This window comes from Garra rufa, chromosome 4, assembly GCF_049309525.1.
Source record: "Garra rufa chromosome 4, GarRuf1.0, whole genome shotgun sequence".
NCBI classification, from domain to species: domain Eukaryota; kingdom Metazoa; phylum Chordata; class Actinopteri; order Cypriniformes; family Cyprinidae; genus Garra; species Garra rufa.
Genome location: NC_133364.1, coordinates 53,556,524 through 53,580,506, shown reverse-complemented (window position 1 = coordinate 53,580,506; position 23,983 = coordinate 53,556,524). Strand labels below are relative to the sequence as shown.

General features: G+C 36.6%; 1 protein-coding gene across 1 annotated transcript in view; it reads right to left on the bottom strand.

The window, feature by feature from the left end:
• LOC141333023 (uncharacterized) overlaps positions 1-23,499 on the bottom strand; it is a 26,716-nt gene extending 3,217 nt beyond the window's left edge. The window contains exons 1-2 of the mRNA XM_073837970.1: positions 22,768-23,499; positions 6,626-7,497 (exon numbers count right to left, since the gene is read on the bottom strand). Of these exons, the coding sequence (XP_073694071.1) occupies positions 6,626-7,497; positions 22,768-23,499 (1,604 nt within the window). The remainder of the gene's footprint in view (positions 1-6,625; positions 7,498-22,767) is intronic.
• Between the last annotated feature and the right edge of the window lie 484 nt (positions 23,500-23,983).

The following is a 23,983-nucleotide window of genomic DNA, read 5'->3' as shown; positions in this document are numbered from 1 at the left end:
TGACTGAAAAATATGTATTACATTTCATATTACAGTGTTAAACACAACATACGGGGTAACAACAGTAGGCTACTTCATCTCAGATCAGAAATGATCATTTTGATGTCGCACAAAAAAATCACTTACAGTTAAAACTTACAGTCAAGTTAAAAACTAAAGTGTCAATGTTTGCTTCAAGCAAAATAAAGTTTTTTTTTTGTCAGATACCGCTTTCATTGTTTTCTAATCAAAAGTAGATACTGTGTTTAATGTTACACTAAATATGTTTTTTTTTTTTCTGTAGAGCTGGACATTTTAATAAGGATCAAATAAGTAAGTACAGCTATTTAATTTATAATTTTTATTTTATTTAATTTATCAATTAAATAAAAGTTTAAAAATGTTAAACTTCTGATGTTTTTACAGAACATTAGAATGAAATGTTACAGTCTTGTCCATATTCAAATATTGCTATAGTTTTATATTTTTATGTATGTTTAAAACCCAGTTATACTAGCATTAAGGTGACACGAGCTGTGTTGCTTACAAAGTAATACAATTTTGGTTGACAGTACCCTTTTCCAGCCAGTATTAGGGCAATTCAAGTAATTTTGCATTAATATTAAAATAATGATTTAAATGTTTTTTTCCCAGTAAGTAGTTTCAAAGCATTTATACAGATAATTACACCATAGAGAACTTGGTAAACTGTCCAGTTATTAGCACACCATATGTTAAGTAAAATTATACAGATTATACTGTAAAACTGAAAACTGTGTTTAGATTTAGCCTACAGTTCCTTCATTTCCCATCAATATTTTCACTTTGCGTACCAAGAAATAAGTAGTAATTTCAATGATAATTAGGGATGATCAGAATCAGAAAGAGCTTTCTTGCTAACTGTGTTTACACGTAGGAAAAAAACGTCACCCTCTCGCACAAATATGGGCGGCCATGCTTGTTCGTCAATCGATGAAATTTAAAACAGCTCCACTGCCCATTACTGAGGAGGCCAAAAGAGCAGCTAAAGAGGCCCTCTATCCACTTTCCCCACGCAAGACTTGAAGAAGATGATATCTTCATAAACAGGAGCTACTTGACTCTCCAGGGGCAGATAGAAAAAGTGACTTTAAAAGCATAATTGAAAATCTAACACACCTGTAAGCTATTTAGGGCTTTTCCACTGGAGGGATGGGTTCATAGTTCCCTGATCTATTGGTGAGCATACTTACTTTTTGGCATGTTCAACCCATAACTGAGGATGATTTTAGCGTCAGAACAAGGTCTAAACCTACCGCATGCAATAAGAAACACTGACACAGTATTTTAAAAAGTGTTAAAGATGTAAACAAACTTAGAACTTACCAAGCTCCTATAACTAGTGCAAATAAAGCCACTATTGTACTTGTGTTTCTCAATCATGATAATGAAGTCTGCTAACAGCCTGATCTGACATACACAATTTAGGTGAATTAATCTTGAATGGGAGAACATTAGAAGTAATACACACAGTATTTAGTGATGAGGGATTGCCAGACCAGGATTGATGCTGCGTCCCAATGTCCCTACTTACACTACAGCCTTTAAAGGGATAGTTCACCCAAAAATGAAAATTTGATGTTTATCTGCTTACCCCCAATGCATCCAAGATGTAGGTGACTTAGTTTCCTCAGAAAAATACAAACTGAGATTTTTAATGAAAACCGGTGCTGTCTGCCAGCCTTATCATTGACCTGGATGGGCACCAAACCTTTAAAAGTAAACAAAAACATGCACAGACAAATCCAAATTACACCCTGCGGCTCGTGTCGATACATTGATGTCCTAAGACACGAAACGATCGGTTTTTGTGAGAAACTGAACAGTATTTATATCATTTTTTACCTTTGATACACAGCCACGTCCATCTGTCCTGAGCACGAGTTTGGCATCAGTCACGTCACATGAGCACGCGCTCTAACGTAGAATACGCAAACGCCGGAAGCGATCTGTCGCATTAATACGACACTCATTGTTTCCACACTGCACAAAGATTGTGGGTTTAGCGGCTATTCAAAATGGTAATTACTTGCGCGTATCCTGATTGTTTAAACCGATTTAAAGCTAAAAGATTAAGTTTGCTTGCACAAACTCATCCGGGACTTTTCACTGATTTTCTCTTACGGCGTTTGCGTATTCTATGGCAGAAGCGCGTGCACATGTTACGTGACTGATGCCAAACTCGTGCTCAGGACAGATGGACGTGGCTGTGTATCAAAGGTAAAAAATGATGTAAATACTGTCCAGTTTCTCGCAAAAAACGATCGTTTCGTGTCTTAAGACATCAATGTATCATCACGAGCCACAGGGTGTAATTTGGATTTGTCTGTGCATGTTTTTGTTTACTTTTAAAGGTCTGGTGCCCATTCACGTCCATGATAAGGCTGGCAGACTGCACCGGTTTTCATTAAAAATCTTCGTTTGTATTTTTCTGAGGAAACTAAGTCACCTACATCTTGGATGCATTGGGGGTAAGCAGATTAACATCAAATTTTCATTTTTGGGTGAACTATCCCTTTAAATATGTACTCCTTTGGTAAAAAAAAAAAAAAAGTACACACTTTCGAGTGTGTAGTAGAAGATTAGGCAAGCTTTGGGACACACTATCACCACACACAACTGCATCTTTACCCTGTCACAGTAAACTGGCCTGTCAATCATCTTGTCACAATTAGCATCCTCCACATTTAATTTAACTTAACATCCAACCGTATTGGATAGAAAAGCAGCATGTTGATCTGCCATTCGGGGGTCTTTCATGCCAAAATGCTCATATTTTATGCATAATGATGCATTTAAAAGTTAATGAACAAACGTGTGTTTATAAAAGTTCACATTGCTGTTCCAGAGAAAACATAACACAGATAACATTCAATATTTATTTTTTTACCAGGTTAAATGTTGATTATTAGTAACTTAAACCCCTTTTTCTAAACATTTCTACTAAACCGCCAGTCACGCACAACCGCCACCTTAAGTCCACCATAACACCGGATGGCATAAGAAAAATTGTTTCATCCAACTACACAACTGTCTAGCTACACAATATAAGCTGCACAATACATCAGAGATGCCCAAAGTTTAGCTCCAACTTGCCTTAACACCAGCTGGGAAGTTTCTAGTATATTACAGTCTGTGTTCTGTTTTCTACTCTCCTGTGAATAAATATCTGATCATTGCTTCTACTTACTGTAAGTTCATCCTTCTTAGTATAGAAGTGAGATTGAGCAGCTGACCGTCTGGTGCAGTGACAACAACCTGAACACAATCAAAACAGTGGAGATGATAGTGGACTTCGGGAACCAAATAACTATGTCTGCACCATATCTGTATTTTCTACACTGGAAGATACTGACACCAAGAAAAAATCCTTGTATCTGTGTAAACACAGTTAGCAAGAAAGCTCTTCCTGATTCTGATCATCCCTAATTATCATTGAAATGACTACTTATTTCTTGGTACACAAAGTGAAAATATTGATGGGAAATGAAGGAACTGTAGGCTAAATCTAAACACAGTTTTCAGTTTTACAGTATAATCTGTATAATTTTACTTAACACTTGTTCAAATGTATTAAAATAACATTGACCAAACAAAAAGGTGAATAAAAAGAAAACAAGATGCTGCCAAAATTTTGTTCACCCTCCCAATGTATTTTTCTCTGGCTCAGCCTGATCAAAAGAAGCCCAGTTGGATGGAAACATGCCCAATCTGGCAACACTGTTCCTGGTTTTGTGTTTGAGTGTCATGTGAAAACCAGGTTTGTCTGCCAGTCTGTAAAGTCACGGATAATAAAATATCCACTAGATGTCAGTGTCCGATAGACACTCGGAGAACTTACAGACTAGCAGTAAATAAACTGCAGTAAAACTATGTGCAGTGCAATGCATTTTTGCTTTAATGCCACTGGTTCAGTATAACAAAACAGGGTCAGGTGATGGAAGCCCGTCAATCAATATATTGTCTTGTTGGAGACATAAATGCTTATCACTATACAAAATAAAAGTTGACTGACACTTAACCCTACAAAGCCAATGCTAGTGAACCAGCATCTCCAGCTTTATTTTGCTTGAGAACAGAATGAATATGTTGGTCCACTAGCTAGACCAGCACTATACCAGTATAAATAGCCTGTATCAGCACTATACTAGCATCAACCAGTCTGGACCAGCACTATACCACTTTAACCTGTCACGTCTGTATGCAGGTTGTGATGAGGTGTGGTTTCGAGGAGATGCCGGGAGAACAGGAATATAAATGAAAACACTTTAATAACCAAAACAAACAGAAAAGTATACATGAAACACAAAGTGACTTCATCGACAGACACTGGGAGTGAGCAGACACAGACTTTAAATACACAGAGAAAAGGCTGCGGCTACAAATGAGATAACAAGGGGGAAATACAAATATGGGCAAGACTGAACCAACTAATACCAAACCAGAAAGGCGGAAGAAGGACTAAACCAAATGAACTAGAAACAGAGGGAGAAAAAACACAAGGAAAACAGAACAGAAAAAAACAATAATCCTGACAGAACCAGCATAGATCAGTTTGCAATGCATGCTGGTTTATGCTGGATTTTTCAGCAGGGTCCTCATGGATTTGCTCGATTCTTGATCCTATTCCCCCTTTCGCTCCCACTTTACTTCCTCCCATTTCAACTTACTGTCCTGTCTGAAATAAAGGCATAACAATGCTGAAAACAAATATCTCTCATAATAACAAATGCTCTCATAAGGAGAAGAAAACAATAGCTGTTTTCCTTAGCATCTCCAAATAGTTAAATAGTTAAAATGCTCTTAAAATGCAGATTACTGCTAAATGTATTTGAAAAAAAAAAGTTTTGTCACAAACTTGGTTTAAACAATCAGGTATATTTGCTTTTTTTTTTTTTTTTTTAATATCTACATTTATTCATTTAGCAGACGCTTTTATCCAAAGCGACTCACAATTGGGAATACAGCAAGTGATTCATCCTAAGGAGGCTGATCAACATAGATCTGGTGATTCACCGTGTCAAAAGCTGCAGATAGGTCATCATTTTCATGATGAAATTCACTTGTCACTCAGTTTAAGACGTTAAATTAGTTATCTTCCTCAGTAAACACCATTTTGTTCGCCATGGCTGATAGAACTTCACTCACTCGCTCCTCAGTCAGACTGACTGCGGCAGCAGCAAGGAAACGTAGTGGGCGTGGTCACTTCACTCGAGAGTGACCAATAGAAAAAGGCCTTTCATCCTGGTAGGTAGAGACCTCCCACTGAGATTCATCTTTACTCGCAAGCAAAACTTTTCAACTTGCAAACAAAAAATTTAGACCCGCAAAAAAAGACAGCAGAAAAGAGAGCAACATTTGTGGTTTCGCAATGAAAAGTGTTTGAAGTGCACAAAGAAAAATAAAGATTGTAAAAAAATTTACACTGCACTGCAAATAATTTTGTTATCAATTTCTTTATTTTTGAGATTTTAGAAGACTTTTTTTGCAAGCTATTTTTAATTACAAAATAATTAGTTATACTCTCAAACACAGTATGTTTGTTTGAATAATAAAGACCCATAGAGTTCCATTTGTGAGTGTGGTCAATTGTAGCTCCTGTATGTTAGGAGCTGAGAACTTGATACTTGATCTATTACTGATAGATGTAGTTTTGTCTGTAAAGAATGTGGCGAAGTCATCCGCTATTATAGAAGTTGTGGGAGGTGGTGGAGGGGGACAAAGCAGTGTATTAAAAGTTTTGAAGGTTGCGTGCGTTCGGAGCATTGTTGATCTTGTTGTGGTAGTATGAAGATTTGGCAGTATGTACTTGGGTAGAGAAGGATGAGAGCATAGACCTATACATCCTCAGGTCAGATGGATCCTTAGATTTGTACGATTTTCTCTCGGCTGCCCTAAGTTTGCACCGATGCTCACGAAGAACATCGGATAGCCAAGGGTTTGTCGGAGCAGCCTGTGCTGGCCTGGAGGAGAGAGGGTATATATCATCTAGACAAGAGGTTAAAGTGGAGCATAAGGTGTCGGTTACTGCATTAGTATCCAGGGATTTGAAGTGGGTTGGAGAGGGAAGAGAGGAGGATACTAAGGAAGAAAGGGGGGAGGATGAGAGAGAGCGTAGGTTTCGTCTAAAAGTAACAGGTAGAGGGGTTGGGGGAGTACAAGTAGCAAGATGTAGGTTAAGTGTAATGAAGAAGTGGTCAGAGATGTGTAGGGGTTTGACCACAATGTTGTCTGAAATACAATGTCGTGTGTAAATGAGATCAGTTGGAAATGTAATGTAAATTTAGCAAACATATTTGATTCATTTTAACGGAAGATCTTAAAGATCCCATGCATTTACCCTCCCCTTGACAAAATGAGGAGAGAAGTGACAAAAGTGGACAAAAGAGACTTTGATACAGAGACAGTATTTTGTATTTGGGATCTGATCAACCAAAACCCATTTTAAACCCAGGTGTAAACAAAGGCCAAATCTGCTGTGAACCTCAAGATTGTCTTGTTTCTGCAAGTGTTTCCACCGTGATAGCACAGCAAAGACTTCTCTCTGGTGTTATTACATGACTATGTCACACTGATAACAAAATTACAGATCTCTCATGTGTGAAACCTCATGTGGTATTTAAGTTCTGCTTTATTTCTGAAACTTTTTCCGCAGTGACCACATACATATGGTTTCTCTCCAGAGTGAACTTTCATGTGTCTGTTAAGGTTTCCTTTTTGGTTGAAACTTCTTCCACATTTCTGGCAGGTGAAAGGCTTCTCTCCTGTGTGAACTCTTATGTGGTCTTCAAAGTGTCGACTATAATTAAACCCCTTTCCGCACTGAGGGCATGCGTAGGGTTGCTCTCCAGAGTGGATTCTCATGTGGTCCTTAAAGTGTTGTTTTTGACGAAAACTCTTTCCACACTCAGAGCATGTGTATGGTTTCTCTCTATGAGTTTCCATATGAACTCCAAGGTTTTCATGTTGATCAAAACTCTTTCCACACTGATCACACGTGTAAGACTGATCTCCATTGTGAATTCTCATGTGTCTGTTAAAGCTTTCTTTTTGAGTGAAACTTACTCCACACTGTTGGCAGGTGAAAAGGCTCTCTCCAGTGTGAACCGTCATGTGGCAATTAAGGTGTGCTTTCTGATAGAAACTTCTTCCACACTGTTGGCAGGTGTGAGGTTTTTCTCCAGTGTGCATTAAAACATGTATTTTAAGACTTCCTTTATGACGGAAATGCTTTCCACATTGTTGGCAGGCATAAGGCCTCTCTCCAGTGTGAACTCTCATGTGGACACCAAGGTTTCCAAGGTGAGTGAAACTCCTTCCACACTGTTGGCATGTGTATGGCTTAGCTTTTGTCTTTTGAGCCCTTTTTAAGGAAGTCTTCTCAGTTTGTGAACAACTAAAAGATTTTTCTCCATGTATGAAATCATAATCGTTCTCTTCAATTTCATTCAGTACTTGACTCTCCTCTTTCAGTGCCATTAAGTCTAAGGTGAAAAAAGACAAATAAAAGTTAACCCCAGTTTAATGACACAAAATAACAGGCATCAACACATTTAAAGTGTCAAAAAAAATAAAAAAAATAAAATATATATATATATATATTTAAACAATATTCTATATCCACTAAGCAACTGTAAAAGATGATGCATGTCATCTGAGAAACCCTTCTCAATACTGCTAACTCTTCACTTACTTAGGATGTCTCAAACACTATTAAGATTGCACTCTAGTCTTTGGCAGCCTGTAGAACCGCTTGCAAGATCATTGTGAAATTTGGCACACAAATAGAGGACAATCTCAACATGAACCACAGCAAGTTTGGAGTCTCTAACTTAAACCATCTAGCGCCGCAAACCATCAAATTTACACTCAAGTTTAGGCTAATCATTTTTAAACAAAAGAAGCAAAATTATATATTTTTTTCTCTAATTCTGCTCATGCTGAGTCAAATAGACAACAAAAGGCAGTGATTTTGTTGGATATTATCATTAAAAAAACTTGACTGTGACCAAGAGATAGGAAGATCATTAACAGCTGGTCCTTAAGGTAGGCCTAATTCCAGTATATCAGACTGGAAATAAAAACATTCACCTATCATTCATCAACCTCACATATGGCTTATCATTTATCTGCTTCATCTGGTGACTCATGCTGGACTGAAACACACACCAGTTTATCAGCCGCCTCAGTATTTGAGGTGCTTTTCCTAATGCTCTTTACAAGTTTTGCCACTGTTTGATAGCTTTGTCTACATCAGCATGACTGTTTACTTCATCTTTTATGGCGAGTCTGACTTCTGTCTCGTTAAGAGCATTTGGCATCAGAGTATCGCGTACTGTACTGAAGGGTGTGAATCGTCACTGGTTTTACAATTCGATTTAATTACGATTATAATATCAATAATTCAATTCGATTCAATATCATGATGCTATATAATGTAATCTAATGGAAAACTGTGAGTGGCACGGCAAGAGTTTCTATAAGCTGTTTTTTAAAAAGAGTGCTAAGTACATTTTATTGCAACAAAAGTTATTTGAAATATGAAAGTATTTACTTGCATTTAAGATTTTTTTTAATGTATTTAAAATTACCTTTTAAATGTAATTTGATGCAGACAATAAAAGGGTGATGTCTCATCTTTTACTCTAATATAAATGCCTTCTAAAGAAATGTGATGGAAACAAATGAGTGTTTATCAGTATTTTTTTTGTCTTTCTCTTGTCTTTAAATGTGTACATTTACAAACATATGAACTTGAGCCCTAATGAAGTTTTTTTATGCATTCCTGTCCTCACAAATAAACAGAGCAGCTGCAACAAACATGTATGAAAACTAAACAGTGTGTGTGTTATCTTTTAATGTGAAACTTTGATAATATCAGTTTAATTTAAGCTGCTACTGCAAATTAATAAAATGCTATTTTTATTGTAAATCATTTGTACTTGTGCTGTCCAATCCTAGCAGTGAACTTTAACATTCAAATAAAAAAGAGACAATTCTTTAAAAGATGTTTTTAAATCAGAGCACTATAAGAGTAGAAAATGGCCTTTTGAAAAAGAAAGCTGCAGGAGGGCAAGTAGAAAAGCACCTGCCAAAGACAAATGAATTGAGAAGATGTAGAGGACAGTTCATAGGATAGTCCAGCTTTGAGAATGAAAACCAACCTGTTTGTTCCTCAGTATCTTCATGTTTGACTCTGAATGTTTCTTCAATCTTCATGTCTTCACTCTCCTCTTTAATAAACTCCATCTTTATAACAGTGTGTCACGTGGATCTCAGTTGCTCCAGCAGGAGTTTTTCCTGTGTGTTTGGAAACTGTGTCCTGATTAAGATGAGAAAAATCAACAGAAATAAAAATAAATAAAGTCCAGTAGTCAGTGCACTGGTAAGTGAGTCAGCGTGATAGTTAATGGACTTCAATGATTTGATTAGACAAACACTCAAAAGTTTACCTTACTATTCAGTCCGGTTTTTAATTAATATATTACATAAAATATAATAGCTACTGTATTTTAAGGTTGTCATTACAACAACAACAAAAACATTTGCAATTGTTTGTAAAAGTTGTCATTACTCATGTTTGGTTTGTTCTCGTTGCATTTCCACTGTTTTGAGCAGCAGGTCTCTCAGCGAGCGGCGATTCGAAACAGTGAATCATTTTGTGAATCAATGACTCAATTGACTCGGAGTTTGTAATTCGTGTTTCTGATCTGAATCACTAACAGAGAGAGAAATCAGACTGATCTGTGGATGCGCTTTACTCACAAAATAACGGTCATTATTAGATACAATTTTACAATGTTACACGCACTAATTATAAAGTTTAAAATCGCGAGTAAACCATATAAACTAGGCTGAATGCGTTGTATGAATTTAAACACTTTAAATGATAAAGACTACAAACCTTTCTTCAACTGAAAGCAAACACTGATGCAGCAGCGCGGAGCAGCCTTATGACGTCACACCACCCGCTCAAAATAAAAGTCCTGTTCACGCGCTTCTGTGTCTACAATTCAAAAAGTGCACAGATATTTACAGTGACACACATGAACAATAAAACATGTCAATGGTATTTAGAGGTTTATTCTTGGAGAAATACATATTAAAATGTATATAAAGAAATTATAAAAATATTATTTTACAAAAATTTACAATTGGTAATATTTTATATTTTCCCAAATGTATTAATTCATTATTTCATATACAGTGTTGGGAGTAACGCATTACAAAAGTAATATGTTACAGTAGTTTATTACTTTTTGCTGTAACGCGGTAATATAACGCATTACTAATACAATTTGGGTAATAATTACTCGTTACAATCTCAGTAACGCAAGTTACATCAACATATTTTAACTCAACATTAATTTGTGAATTAAAAAAGTCCACAAGTAAAATATTTTGTCTTCCTGTTGCTGGAATTCGATGGCTGAGATGACTGCAGAGACGGATTCTACATTTATGAGATGGACGCACTCCCGTTATGGAGAAACAGCACGAGTAACTCCTAGAAACATCTAGACTGGTGCCAGTAACACTAAACTAATGATGAGAGCTGCGGAGTCGGAGAAGAGAAAAAATGACGGACGAGCGCATAAGCAACAAAAAATAAGCTAAAAATGACTAAATCTGTTTTTATTAAATCATAGTCCGCATATAAAATGGATGAATAGGCCTACGCGAAATATATCTGATTTTCAAAACGAAAAGACTGAGTGACATATGCTGCTGAGTTTGGTTCACTTTTGTGTGGAGTGGCGCTCTACGAAAGTTCACGGAAAGGAAACCAAGATGACAGAAATAAAAGTAAACACACTGCAGTTATAAATGATCTGTATGACCAAAAATGACGGAGTTATTCCGCTATTCGATTGCCCCGGCGCCTCACGCACACACAGCGTTGCAAAAGTTGCAGTCTGTTAATTATAAGAATAAAATACAGTCACTGGTCAAATGAAATAGTGCGTACTGCATAGTATCCGTGCCGTCAGCCTGAGCTCGGGCCAAACACATATTTGCTCATGTGAGGAGGATGTTTTATAAGCGCGTTAAGTACAAATCCTGGTTTACATAATAGTTTAGCATTCAAATACATCACGAATATGGACACATTTAATTGGATTGATGCAGAATGAGAGAGGTAGGCTGCACGAGAACAACACCGTTTGTTTTTAGTTTCGCTTTTACCCTCATTCGTTTTGGCTTGTTTAGCAACTTGTATTCTTCATTCTTGATTGTTCTGAAAACCATTTAAAATAGCCTATAGGCTATTCATTGTGTTTAATGATTGTACATTATAACACTTCGATTTATTTACCGGTGTTATTTCTGAAAGTATTAATGAGTTTTGTGCTTATCTGTGTTTAACCTAAACTACAACGTAACATTAATAGACATACCGGTAGGCCTACCTAAATATGTTTTTATAATTTTATGCTAGCTATCCTAAATTTAATGTATAATGAGCAGCTATAAACTTTTTTTTGGCATTTTATAATCTGTGGATATTTTGATGAAAGTAACTCAACAGTAACTTAAAAGTAGTGTAACGCATTACAATTTAGAGACAGTAATATTGTAATGTAACTAATTACTATTAAAAGACAGTAACTAGTAATATATAATGTATTACGTTTTGGAAGTAACTTGCACAACACTGTTCATATATATATTTCATATATTCATTCATATATTTATATATATTCATATGACAACATCTATGTCCACTAGTGTTTCTTTCCGAGATTTTTCTTAACATTTACTACTTTGTATTTGTTTATGCATTATGTCGACATTTATTTATTTAATTTACTATGACATTTATTGATTTAGAGCGTTCTTAGTCAGCAAGGGAGAAGCTCTGCGGCCACAGTAACAATTTGTGGTGTGACCAACCAAAAAACTATTGCTTTTTGTGTATCAAAAGCACCAAGAAGGTGGCTGTGTAGTTGCAACTTTGCTGTCCCTCACAAATTTTCATGCAATACTTCATCTTATTTGATCTTCCTTACTTTTATGCATTACTGATGCAAATATACATATGAATGATCCTGTAATGATTTTAGCTTGTTAGAACAAAATGTGTCTCATGACGAGCTGAGTGTGTTGACTGAAAACTAGCCTTAAAGGCTTTATCAGCGATTCTAGGCTGAAACATAAAGTGTCACATACAGCAGACCTTTCTTCACGATCCGCTCGCTGCCTGCCCATAAATTGGCTGTAAAAAAAAAAAAAAAAAAAATGCATCTCTGTGGTCAGCCTAGGCTATGAGATATGCAAAAAACCAAATCGGTGCTATCAACCATTCCACAGAAAACAAACAGTGTTCCAACCAATCACCATCAGGGGCAGTGGCTGTTCTACACCGAATTGCTCCCCCGGCGAGACTCCCTCCCGGCATGCCATGACCGGTGGTCACGCTGAACTGCACGTAATACACACTATTTAAATTGACTAGTGTAACTTTTGTTTGTTTTATTTTTTCAAATGGACAGGCTGCAGTGATAGTGTGCGCATAGGACATCGGCGTGATCAAACAGCTGAATAGCTTATTTCTCATTTTGGTCATAGTAAACGCATTATTCGATACTGCAAAGTCCAAAGCAGTTTGAAGTGTCAAGAATATTAGATTATTATAGTTCGTTTAGACTAGAACACTGTTTCATTCTTATTTCGCTATATGGTACCTGATCGTTTTTTTTTTTTGTTTGTTTGTTTTTTTGCTAAGAACGTTCCAAAACATTTATTTCGCCATGAATTTGACAACCCACACCCAACCACTCCCCAACTTGTACTTCTGAGTTTGAGATCTTCCCAGAGCACTAGACTGCTTCAAAAGCTAAAATAAAGGCGCCCACCAGTAGTTCAAATACAATACAGCTACAATAGAGGCATTACGTGCATATTGCATTCACACTTCTGCATTGCAGATTATGCAGTTTTCTGTTGCTATGTGGGTGCTCAGTTTTTTTTTTATTTATTTTTTACATTTAGCCAAAATATAAAGATTCAGCGCTTCACATAAGCAATTTGGTCGTCTCAACAACAAATGCTAGACTAAGACACTCTTCTCATCTCCTCGAATGCAAGTTTTTTTTAGCTTTTATAAATACAGTGCTGTATTATAAATACAGAAAACGTGTACTGTTTCAATCAACAGTTCTTTATTTACCTTAAGTCCGGAAACAAACTGAGATGCTTCAAACTGAGAGGCGGGAGGAATAATATGGTTTGACTAAGTTTGAGGAGCCAATGGCGTCACGAAGTTTAGTGGCAGTGACTTCGCTTACTGACCCAGGATCAGTGAACCGTAGCAGTAATATTTCCGATTTGAGCTTAAAGTATAGAAAAATATATAGCTTTTTGTTGACGCTACTGCGCTACTTGATCAAAAAAAGAGCTTAGCTACTGAAAAGCTATTTGATTCAGAAAACAACGAAGCTACCACCACGCTACTGAGAAATGTAGTTAAGCTAGTAGCGTCACTTCTTGTAGCGATGCTACTGCCCAACACTGACCACCAGTTGATTTAGATTTTTTTGGAGATTGCTTGTTCCCAGGAGATTTTTTAAATGCACTGTCAAGCCAGGACTCTTTTCCACATGATGTTTTGGATGGACTCTGAGACGTTGTACAAGTGATTGGTGAGATCAACCAAATCAACAGTGTTCGCACAACACAGAATTGTTATATCAGAGGTACATTTTGAGGAACTGATAGCCATGTCTCTACCAGTACCCTTTGTTGCAAAATTGCTGGGAGTGAGCACAAGGACAATATGCCAGAGAATATTAGCAATGGGGCTGAAAATGAATAATTTAAACACTTAAGAGACTGGGTCTTTCCGGGACACAACATAACACCGACTGTTTCGAAACTTTCCTGGGATCGTTAATAGTTATGCCTCCAACATTTGCATCGCCCAATCATCGGTAACGTCAGTACATCAGTAAAACAACGTGAGTCACTGAAGGGACACGGTTAGCTTAATGTTAGCGCTAGCCTGTTACATTGCAATACATAGGATTTCACTTACCACATAAAGAGAGAGATGAATGCGCTGATGATTGTGAATGATGGAGAAATAACTGCCTGATGATGGCGAATGATTTACTGATCTTGAGAATCACTGACAAGCATCTGAACTTGTGTGGTAAGAAGCACTCCCTCTGCATTGTAACTTTACACAGAGCACATGCATCACAGTAATGAGACTTAAATGTCGGCGATTCGAAACGGCAGATTCGACAAACCGCATATTAAAAGCGGCTAGAGCTCCGTAATTAAATATATATTTTTATCCATGCGCGAGCTATAGAGAAGAGCAGCTCTGTGAAACATCCAATCAGAGCAGAGCTCATTAATATTCATGAAGCTTCCAAATAAGGCAATAACAGAGCATTTCATTCTAGGGACAAATCCTAGGGTTGTAAATGGACCTATGCCATATACTTTCTACAGTATGTAGATATCAGAGAACAATTTAAAATATTGTATAAATGCATTCTATGGCACCTTTAAAGCTATGCTCGTCTTGTATGTAGGCAGAGGTCTCAAACTCAATTCCTGGAGGGCCGCAGCTCTGCAGAGTTTAGCTCCAACCAGCTCCATCTCACACCTGCTTGGAGTTTTTAGTGATCCTGAAGAGCTTGATTAGCTGGATCAGGTGTGTTTGATTAGGGTCTGAGCAAAAATGTGCAGAGCTGGAGCCCTCCAGGAATTGAGTTTGAGACCAGTGTATGTAGGGTTGGCTTTTATTTTTATGGAATTGGGAATTTTCTCCCATGGGTTAAAAGTTTGAAATATCGCATAATTTCCCTTGTGAAAAAAGAAGTGTACTTAATTGTATTGAAAGAGTACTTTTTTCATACTTAAATTCTGAAAAGTATACTTTTTAAAAGTGCAAAAATATACATTTGATTACATTGAGTATCTAAAATACACTTACAGTATGCAAAGGATTTGTCTAACATTTCTGTATAGCACAAGAAAGCATTTAACTTAAAGCACATTTTAAATTCTTTATTCTAATGAAGAGCATGTTTCAGATGGTAAAACTAGATTCAGTTATTCTTACCCAGTTCAGCTCTACTGTATACACCATTCAGACCCTTTATACATTATTTGGGAGGGGCACGACAAATGAACTGTCCTGTAATTTTACCATTATGCATTTTCTTTTAAATGAGTCAGTGTTTTCTGCATACATATGATTGGTTTCAGTCACCTCATATACAAACTTGAATGAAATATTCAACTGAATGTCCCTAAACAATGGTCTTCTTAACTTCACAAGATTCTAAATTTAAAGACTAATTTTTTTTCCACCATCACTGTAAACTTTATGGCATTTTTTTGCAGGCCCCATCACAGCCTCTGCAGTCTGATCTTTTAATAGCCTTTATCAAACTGGCTGACTGAGGCAAGTAAAACACTTTAACAGGTAGAGCATTTAAAAAATATATCGTAAAGAATACAATTGTCACAAACTGGAGATGCAAGGCAAGGTAAGTTTCAATCACAATGTAGTTTATTCGACAAATTCAGACGCTCCCAACGAAAGACATCAATAAATGCAGTGCAAGTAGACAGGAAATGTGGTAGGCAAAAGTTCGGGTCAGGTTGCTCGACACCCAGTTTTCGAAACTCGACACGCTAGTGCTTTGAAACAGTGTTCCGGAGCATTGCTTGAAATGAGGCCGTCACGTGACCTGTGGAAATTAAGCTTTGTTACCTCAGAGCGCGAACTCAGAGCGCGTCTATTGCGCTGTCCCATACCCGCTGTCCATTTATTCCAATGTTATAATTATATCCATAATTGTCATGCCTATGTTTTTTTACTGATGTCTGTTGTATTAATGTAAATTAAAACACCTTGCGGGCTCAACCACTGTCCCAAAACGAATAAAAGTCCTTCCTCAACTACAAACTTGTTTGCTTCTTGTAAACACCTTCCTTGTGAACACCGTCCTCAGCTCACATTGTTTGTTTAATATCAATATGGAAAATGCACGCAAGAGACCCCGTTCTCAAGTGTGGGAACACTTCAGTCTGGACACTCCTAATAAAGGGTCAAACTTTATATTATTACAATTACACATCATCAGTGCCTCGCCATCTGCGCTCCAATGCTCTGGCCCATTCTGCACCAACTGGAGAAGGTAAAATGAATTCTAATAATTAATTTTTCTTTTGAGCAATAAAGACTGTATACTATCCACAAATAACTGAAAAAAAAAGTTAGTGATAAACTAATAAAAATGCAAGAAAAGTTACCCTTTTGAAGTTTTCATATTCTCTTCCAATTATTTATGTGGTGGAATATAACACTGAATATAATTGTATAAAGAAATCACTAAAAGCATAGCCAAAGTTTCAAAGCCATTTGCTAGAACAACCATTGTTTAGCCTTTGAAGAAGTCAACCCATTCCATATTTGTCATATTCATGTCTTTCACACTGACCTGTATACATATTGTATCCACTTTTTGTGTAAAATAACCTGTTTTTATGAAATTTGGGTCCTTTGCGCACCTATGTATTTTAGTAACCATTAGCTGGTTAAATTGTTATATTATACTTATGGTATACATATAGACTATGGATTAAAAGCTAACTCTAAACAAACACTACTGAATTGTGTCTACATCTACAATATATTGTAATCATCTGAACTCCAAGGGGTGTGCAGACTTTTTATTGCCAATGCACGTTTATAAAAAGATAACATTTTATGTTACCTATTTAAACACACCATGAGCTGATTTTGAAGGGGTTACTTTGAATTACTCTGCCAATAATGAATTGTAATGTGTATTATTAGCAAGAAAGAAGGAGCTTGATGACACTCTTAACAACATGATGAAAAACTATGAAGATAATGGTCAGACACAAATACTGAGAAGAGAAGAAAAAGGCTATGGCACAAGTAAAGAACATCCCATCTGTCTGCCTCGCAGCTGATATGTGGACCTCCCTCACTATGGAGTCCTATCTGGGGGTCACATGCCACCAGTGTTGTGCAAGTTACTTCCAAAACGTAATACATTATATATTACTAGTTACTGTCTTTTAATAGTAATTAGTTACATTACAATATTACTGTCTCTAAATTGTAATGCGTTACACTACTTTTAAGTTACTGTTGAGTTACTTTCATCAAAATATCCACAGATTATAAAATGCCAAAAAAAAGTTTATAGCTGCTCATTATACATTAAATTTAGGATAGCTAGCATAAAATTATAAAAACATATTTAGGTAGGCCTACCGGTATGTCTATTAATGTTACGTTGTAGTTTAGGTTAAACACAGATAAGCACAAAACTCATTAATACTTTCAGAAATAACACCGGTAAATAAATCGAAGTGTTATAATGTACAATCATTAAACACAATGAATAGCCTATAGGCTATTTTAAATGGTTTTCAGAACAATCAAGAATGAAGAATACAAGTTGCTAAACAAGCCAAAACGAATGAGGGTAAAAGCGAAACTAAAAACAAACGGTGTTGTTCTCGTGCAGCCTACCTCTCTCATTCTGCATCAATCCAATTAAATGTGTCCATATTCGTGATGTATTTGAATGCTAAACTATTATGTAAACCAGGATTTGTACTTAACGCGCTTATAAAACATCCTCCTCACATGAGCAAATATGTGTTTGGCCCGAGCTCAGGCTGACGGCACGGATACTATGCAGTACGCACTATTTCATTTGACCAGTGACTGTATTTTATTCTTATAATTAACAGACTGCAACTTTTGCAACGCTGTGTGTGCGTGAGGCGCCGGGGCAATCGAATAGCGGAATAACTCCGTCATTTTTGGTCATACAGATCATTTATAACTGCAGTGTGTTTACTTTTATTTCTGTCATCTTGGTTTCCTTTCCGTGAACTTTCGTAGAGCGCCACTCCACACAAAAGTGAACCAAACTCAGCAGCATATGTCACTCAGTCTTTTCGTTTTGAAAATCAGATATATTTCGCGTAGGCCTATTCATCCATTTTATATGCGGACTATGATTTAATAAAAACAGATTTAGTCATTTTTAGCTTATTTTTTGTTGCTTATGCGCTCGTCCGTCATTTTTTCTCTTCTCCGACTCCGCAGCTCTCATCATTAGTTTAGTGTTACTGGCACCAGTCTAGATGTTTCTAGGAGTTACTCGTGCTGTTTCTCCATAACGGGAGTGCGTCCATCTCATAAATGTAGAATCCGTCTCTGCAGTCATCTCAGCCATCGAATTCCAGCAACAGGAAGACAAAATATTTTACTTGTGGACTTTTTTAATTCACAAATTAATGTTGAGTTAAAATATGTTGATGTAACTTGCGTTACTGAGATTGTAACGAGTAATTATTACCCAAATTGTATTAGTAATGCGTTATATTACCGCGTTACAGCAAAAAGTAATAAACTACTGTAACATATTACTTTTGTAATGCGTTACTCCCAACACTTCATGCCACTATACTGATAGCAACACTGAGCTGGGAGTATCGAAGTTTCCCAAATCATATACAGCTGACAACATCAAAGAGGCTTTGTCAGAGCTGATATCGGACTGGGGTCTTACTGATTCAGGTGCTGCCATGGTGACAGACAACGCAGCCAACATGGTTTCAGCAATTCAGAAACTGGCACTATGCCATCTCCCTTGCTTTTGATGATGATGAACTAAAGAATAAAAATGACAGATTTTCATCATTTTCATTTTATTGCTCACCTTCCAGCCACTCAAAGTAAGTATTTAGATCATTATTCATGTAAGGGATAATGTACAGGCAGCCGGTAGTTATCGCAGAAATAAGCCCCGACAGTGTGATCAGGACCCGCTTATTACACGGCTACTTGCCACATAAGGAAAAAAAACTGGACATGAATATGAATTTGAAACCTTTTATTGGCATATTTGTTTTACATTAATATTTTTATCCTTCCGCGAAACGATATAGTACCACGTGACTAACATTCAAACTATGTACGTTAGTAAGACAATTTAAATAGAATAATGTCCAAATTTTCCATTGTTAATTGTGGTTGTCCGGTGTTTGTCACAAGATGGCGCCAAACGGTAATCTTTGTTGGCACGGAGGGATTTTAAACATACAAGTAGTACCGGCTATGCGTTATTACTTTGGAGCGGTGATTATTTGAAAAGAACGAACCTGCAAATGTCTCAACTGACCAATCAGAATCAAGCATTCCAAAGAGCCGTGTAATAATTAATAATAAACAACTTTGAGTTCCAAAGTGAATGTCAAATACAAGTCCTGCATAGTAGTAGGAATTTGGAGCCATTCCTCTTGCAGAACAGTGAACCTCTCTTAAAATAAGACTTTATTTATTATCTGGAAACTGGAAATGATTCTGACCGAGCTAAAAGACCGGACCTGAATGAGCATTTGAGGACATTGCCAAGAATTCTCAGAGCAACTGACCATGTACTCAATCCTGTAGGTGAGATGATAAATTTTTATTTAAATGGAATTTCCTTTCTTGGGATTATATGAATGTGCTTTGGTTGATTCTTGAGGTCGAAGCGATGGAAAATATTAAAACATTCATGTTTATCAAACCACTCTTTCACCAGACTTGCTGTGTGTATTGGTGCATTATCTTCCTGATACATGGCACCACCTTCAGGGTACAATAGGAGCTCCAGGGAGCAGCATGTTCATAATTGACCCTATAATGAGCACAGAGCCGGTCATCAGGGAGACCAGTTAGGAAAGGCCTAATACACCTGGTATTGCCTCACGAAGCTCCAGGGAGCAGAGGACTTAACTCTCAGAGAGTTTCTTAAATCAGTCTCTATGTACAGTCTGTGTCAACATTTGTTCTTCATGCTATTAAGTGCTACAAATCTACTTTAAAGACACCATGAACAGCAGCATGATTTGCTAAAGCAGCACACTCTGTGGGCATTCAATCATACGTACGCTGCTGATGTGGATCCAGTCAGTTTTGACTGCAAAAATTAGTAACTTGATGTAATTTACCATTTACTGCCATTTTAGTTTTTATAGTAAAAGTAGAATTTGGCTTGTCAGAAGTACTTGCTTAGATTTGATGTTACTTTCAAAAGTTGGGGTTCAGTAAACAAATGCCAAAGCACAGTATTTTGTTTGCATGCCCCCTCCATCACCTCACTTTCAAATGTTTGAAAACTCTAGTGTGGATGGAGAAAATTTTAAAACAAAAAGGCCGTTTTCAATTATATCCAAATTAATTTAGATTTAGGCTTAGTGTCCACTGGCTGTTTTATTTGCTTACCAAATAGCTAAAAATGAACAAATGTAGACAGCATGCAGTAAACAAATATGATTGCTCACATTTCAAGGTTTGCTTCTGTGCAAAATAAGTAATTTTCTTACTTTTGCATAATTAGCCAAATTGCTAGAAATAAATGGTTTTAATATTAGAAGCAAATATTGGGTTTAATGTTACAAAATTTATAATATATATACACAAATACATATAGGCCCAGGATGCTTCGATAGCAGCCTTAAGCTCATCCACAGTGGTCCAAAGTACTTTTTTCGGATGAAAGCAAATTTTGCATGTCATTCGGAAATCAAGGTGCCAGAGTCTGGAGGAAGATTGGGGAGAGGGAAATGCCAAAATGCCTGAAGTCCAGTGCCAAGTACCCACAGTCAGTGATGGTTTGGGGTGCCATGTCAGCTGCTGGTGTTGGTCCACTGTGTTTTATCAAGGGCAGGGTCAATGCAGCTAGCTATCAGGAGATTTTGGAGCACTTCATGCTTCCATCTGCTGAAAAGCTTTATGGAGATGAAGATTTCATTTTTCAGCACGACCTGGCACCTGCTCACAGTGCCAAAACCACTGGTAAATGGTTTACTGACCTACCATGGTCAGTAAACCAATATGTATTTTATATAAATATAATAAAAATTGTACAGTGCATTTTGTTTACAGTAAATTTAAACTACTATGCTCAATTGGCCTGCCAACTCTCCTGACCTGAACCCCAAAGAGAATCTGTGGGATATTGTGAAGAGAAATTTGAGAGACGCAAGACCCAACGCTCTGGATGAGCTTAAGGCCGCTATCGAAGCATCCTGGGCCTCCATAACACCTCAGCAGTGCCACAGGCTGATTGCCTCCATGCCACGCCGCATTGAAGCAGTCATTTCTGTAAAAGGATTCCCGACCAAGTATTGAGTGCATAACTGAACATAATTATTTGAAGGTTGACTTTTTTGTATTAAAAACACTTTTCTTTTATTGGTCGGATGAAATATGCTAATTTTTTGAGATAGGAATTTTTAGGTTTTCATGAGCTGTATGCCAAAATCATCAATATTAAAACAAAAGGCTAGAACTACTTTCAAATGTGTGTAATGAATCTAAAATATATGAAAGTCTAATGTTTATCAGTGCATTACAGAAAATAATGAACTTTATCACAATATGCTAATTTTTTGAGAAGGACCTGTATTTTTGGCTAAAATAATATGGAATTACCCCATATAACCAATAGATGGCAGCAGATGATTATTTATTATGCAGCTGCCTCTCCTTATATTTTTCAAGACGTCTTGCTTTTCGATTTATTATAAAATTACTAGTATAATAAATTATAGTACTTTTAACACCCTTAAGTATATAGTATAGCAAGTGCAGAAAGTTATTAAGCTCACACACAAACAGCCTATAAGGGTGAATTATTTAAATACTACTATATAGTAAACTACAAATATGTTAAGTATTTATGGTATAATAATTAAATAATGCACTCAATATGAATCGATAGGAATTTGAAATATTTTATAAAATTGAATAACTAGTTTTAAGTTTTATCTTGAACTGTAAAATCTATTAAATATAGCCTATATTTAACCAACACATACTTTGCTGTAGTTTTGTTACTCTGAATTTTGTCTGACTCATTTAAGCTCTTTTTTTGACATCAACTTGTCATTTGTTTGGTCCGGTTATTACTGTCAATCAATGACTGGCGTATATTTAGCCGATTTACTCGCAAATTTTTTTAAACTGCCAGTTGTCATTCTTGAAACAGTATACATGGACATTTGGTCCTCTTAGACAAACAACACTTTTCTTCGATTGTGATTGGATTATGTAGAGAAAACGAACAAAGTACGCTCATATTACGGCACAGTACAGTTGACCGGAAATGACTGAGCTGGCTTGACTAAACAAGGAAGTATTTCATGCATAAGGTCAATTTATTTATAATCTTCCAGTTACATTGTTGCCTTTTTCCAGCAAGGTGGAAGTTTGACTAATGTTTTGATTCAGAGAAATCAACACATGGATTGAGTGACATACTCTTCATAAACAACATTTGAGGGAATCGACTGTAATCACTCAATATTTGAAACTACATTAAAGCAGATGGTCAGGTATGGCCACAGGAGTACAAAACCAAAAAAGCTCTATGGTGAAACAAAAAGAGATGAAGGATGCATAAAGGTGAGCAGATGTAGCCCACATTCAGCTCCGGTGTGAACATAGACTTGATTTCAAACAGCTTTTTTCTCAGTACACTCTTGAACAAAGAACACAGACAAAGTCTTACATTTGCATGATTGTCCACATGTATCTGTAAGTCTGATGAAAAACATTGTTTTAGTACTTTGACTTCAATTGAATGTCTTTCAAAATGAATGTGCAGATGATTGTAGAAATTGCTCCTTTTTCTAAACCTCTTCTTGCATTGAAGAAAACAGCAGTTTCTTTCCAGAATGAGTTTGCACATGACGTTTCAGGCTGCTTGGATGTGTGAAACTCTTCTCACACTGAAGACACTTGTACGGTTTCTCTCCAGTGTGAACTCTCATGTGAGCCTTAAGGTTTCCTTTACGCGTGAAACTCTTTCCACACTGTTCACAGGTAAAAGATTTCTCTCCGATGTGAATGCTCAAGTGAATCTTAAGGCTTGCTTTATATGTGAAACTCTTTCCACACTGAGGGCAGGTAAAAGGTTTCTCTCCAGTGTGAATTTTCATGTGAGTCTTAAGAACTTCTTTTCGTGAGAAACTCTTCCCACACTGTTTGCAGGAGTAAGGTTTCTCTCCAGTATGATTTCTCATGTGGATATTAAGATGACATCTCAGAGTAAAACTCTTTCCACATTGATCACATTGGAATTGATTCTCTTCAGAGTGACTTCTCATGTGAATCTTAAGTTTTGCATTACATGTGAAACTCTTCCCACAAAGATTGCAGCTGAAAGGTTTCTCTCCAGTGTGAACTCTCATGTGGACAGTAAGGTAATGTTTCTGTGTAAAACTTTTCCCACAAAGTTTGCAGATGAAAGGCTTCTCTCCAGTGTGAACTCTCATGTGGATAGTAAGGTTTTTCTTCCATATAAAACTCTTTTCACACTGAGAGCAGGTAAAAGGCTTCTTTTCAATGTGTATTTTCATGTGAGCCTTAAAATCTCCATTTCGGCAGCTGTAAGGTCTCTCTCCAGTATGAATTCTCATGTTAGAATAAAGATTTGTACTTTGTGTTTTATTTTTTTCTAGTGATGAAGTCTTTTTATTCTGTGAGCAACTAATTGATTTTTCTTCAGTTTTGAAATAATGTTTCTCATTTTGATCTTTCTCTTCTGTTTCATTGAGTTTTTGACTCTCCTCTTTCAAAGTAATCAGGTCTGAGGTGAAAAATGTAAGTTAACAGCAGTTTAATGGCACAAATCTACAGACATCAAAACATTTAGACTAGTGCTGCCAATCAATTAAAAAAAGTAACAATTTGACAATAAACTATTTCACATTAAATCTCCAAATTAAAATTGTAAATGGAATGTAAAACAACATAAAGATTGTGCATTTAAAATATGTGGCTTAATGGCATCTTTTACCAAGTAGCCAATTGTTAATGAAGACCAGTCTCATCGATACAAATACTGCTACTGCTCTGTCTCTATTAAAGGGATAGTTCACCCAAAAATGAAAATTTTATGTT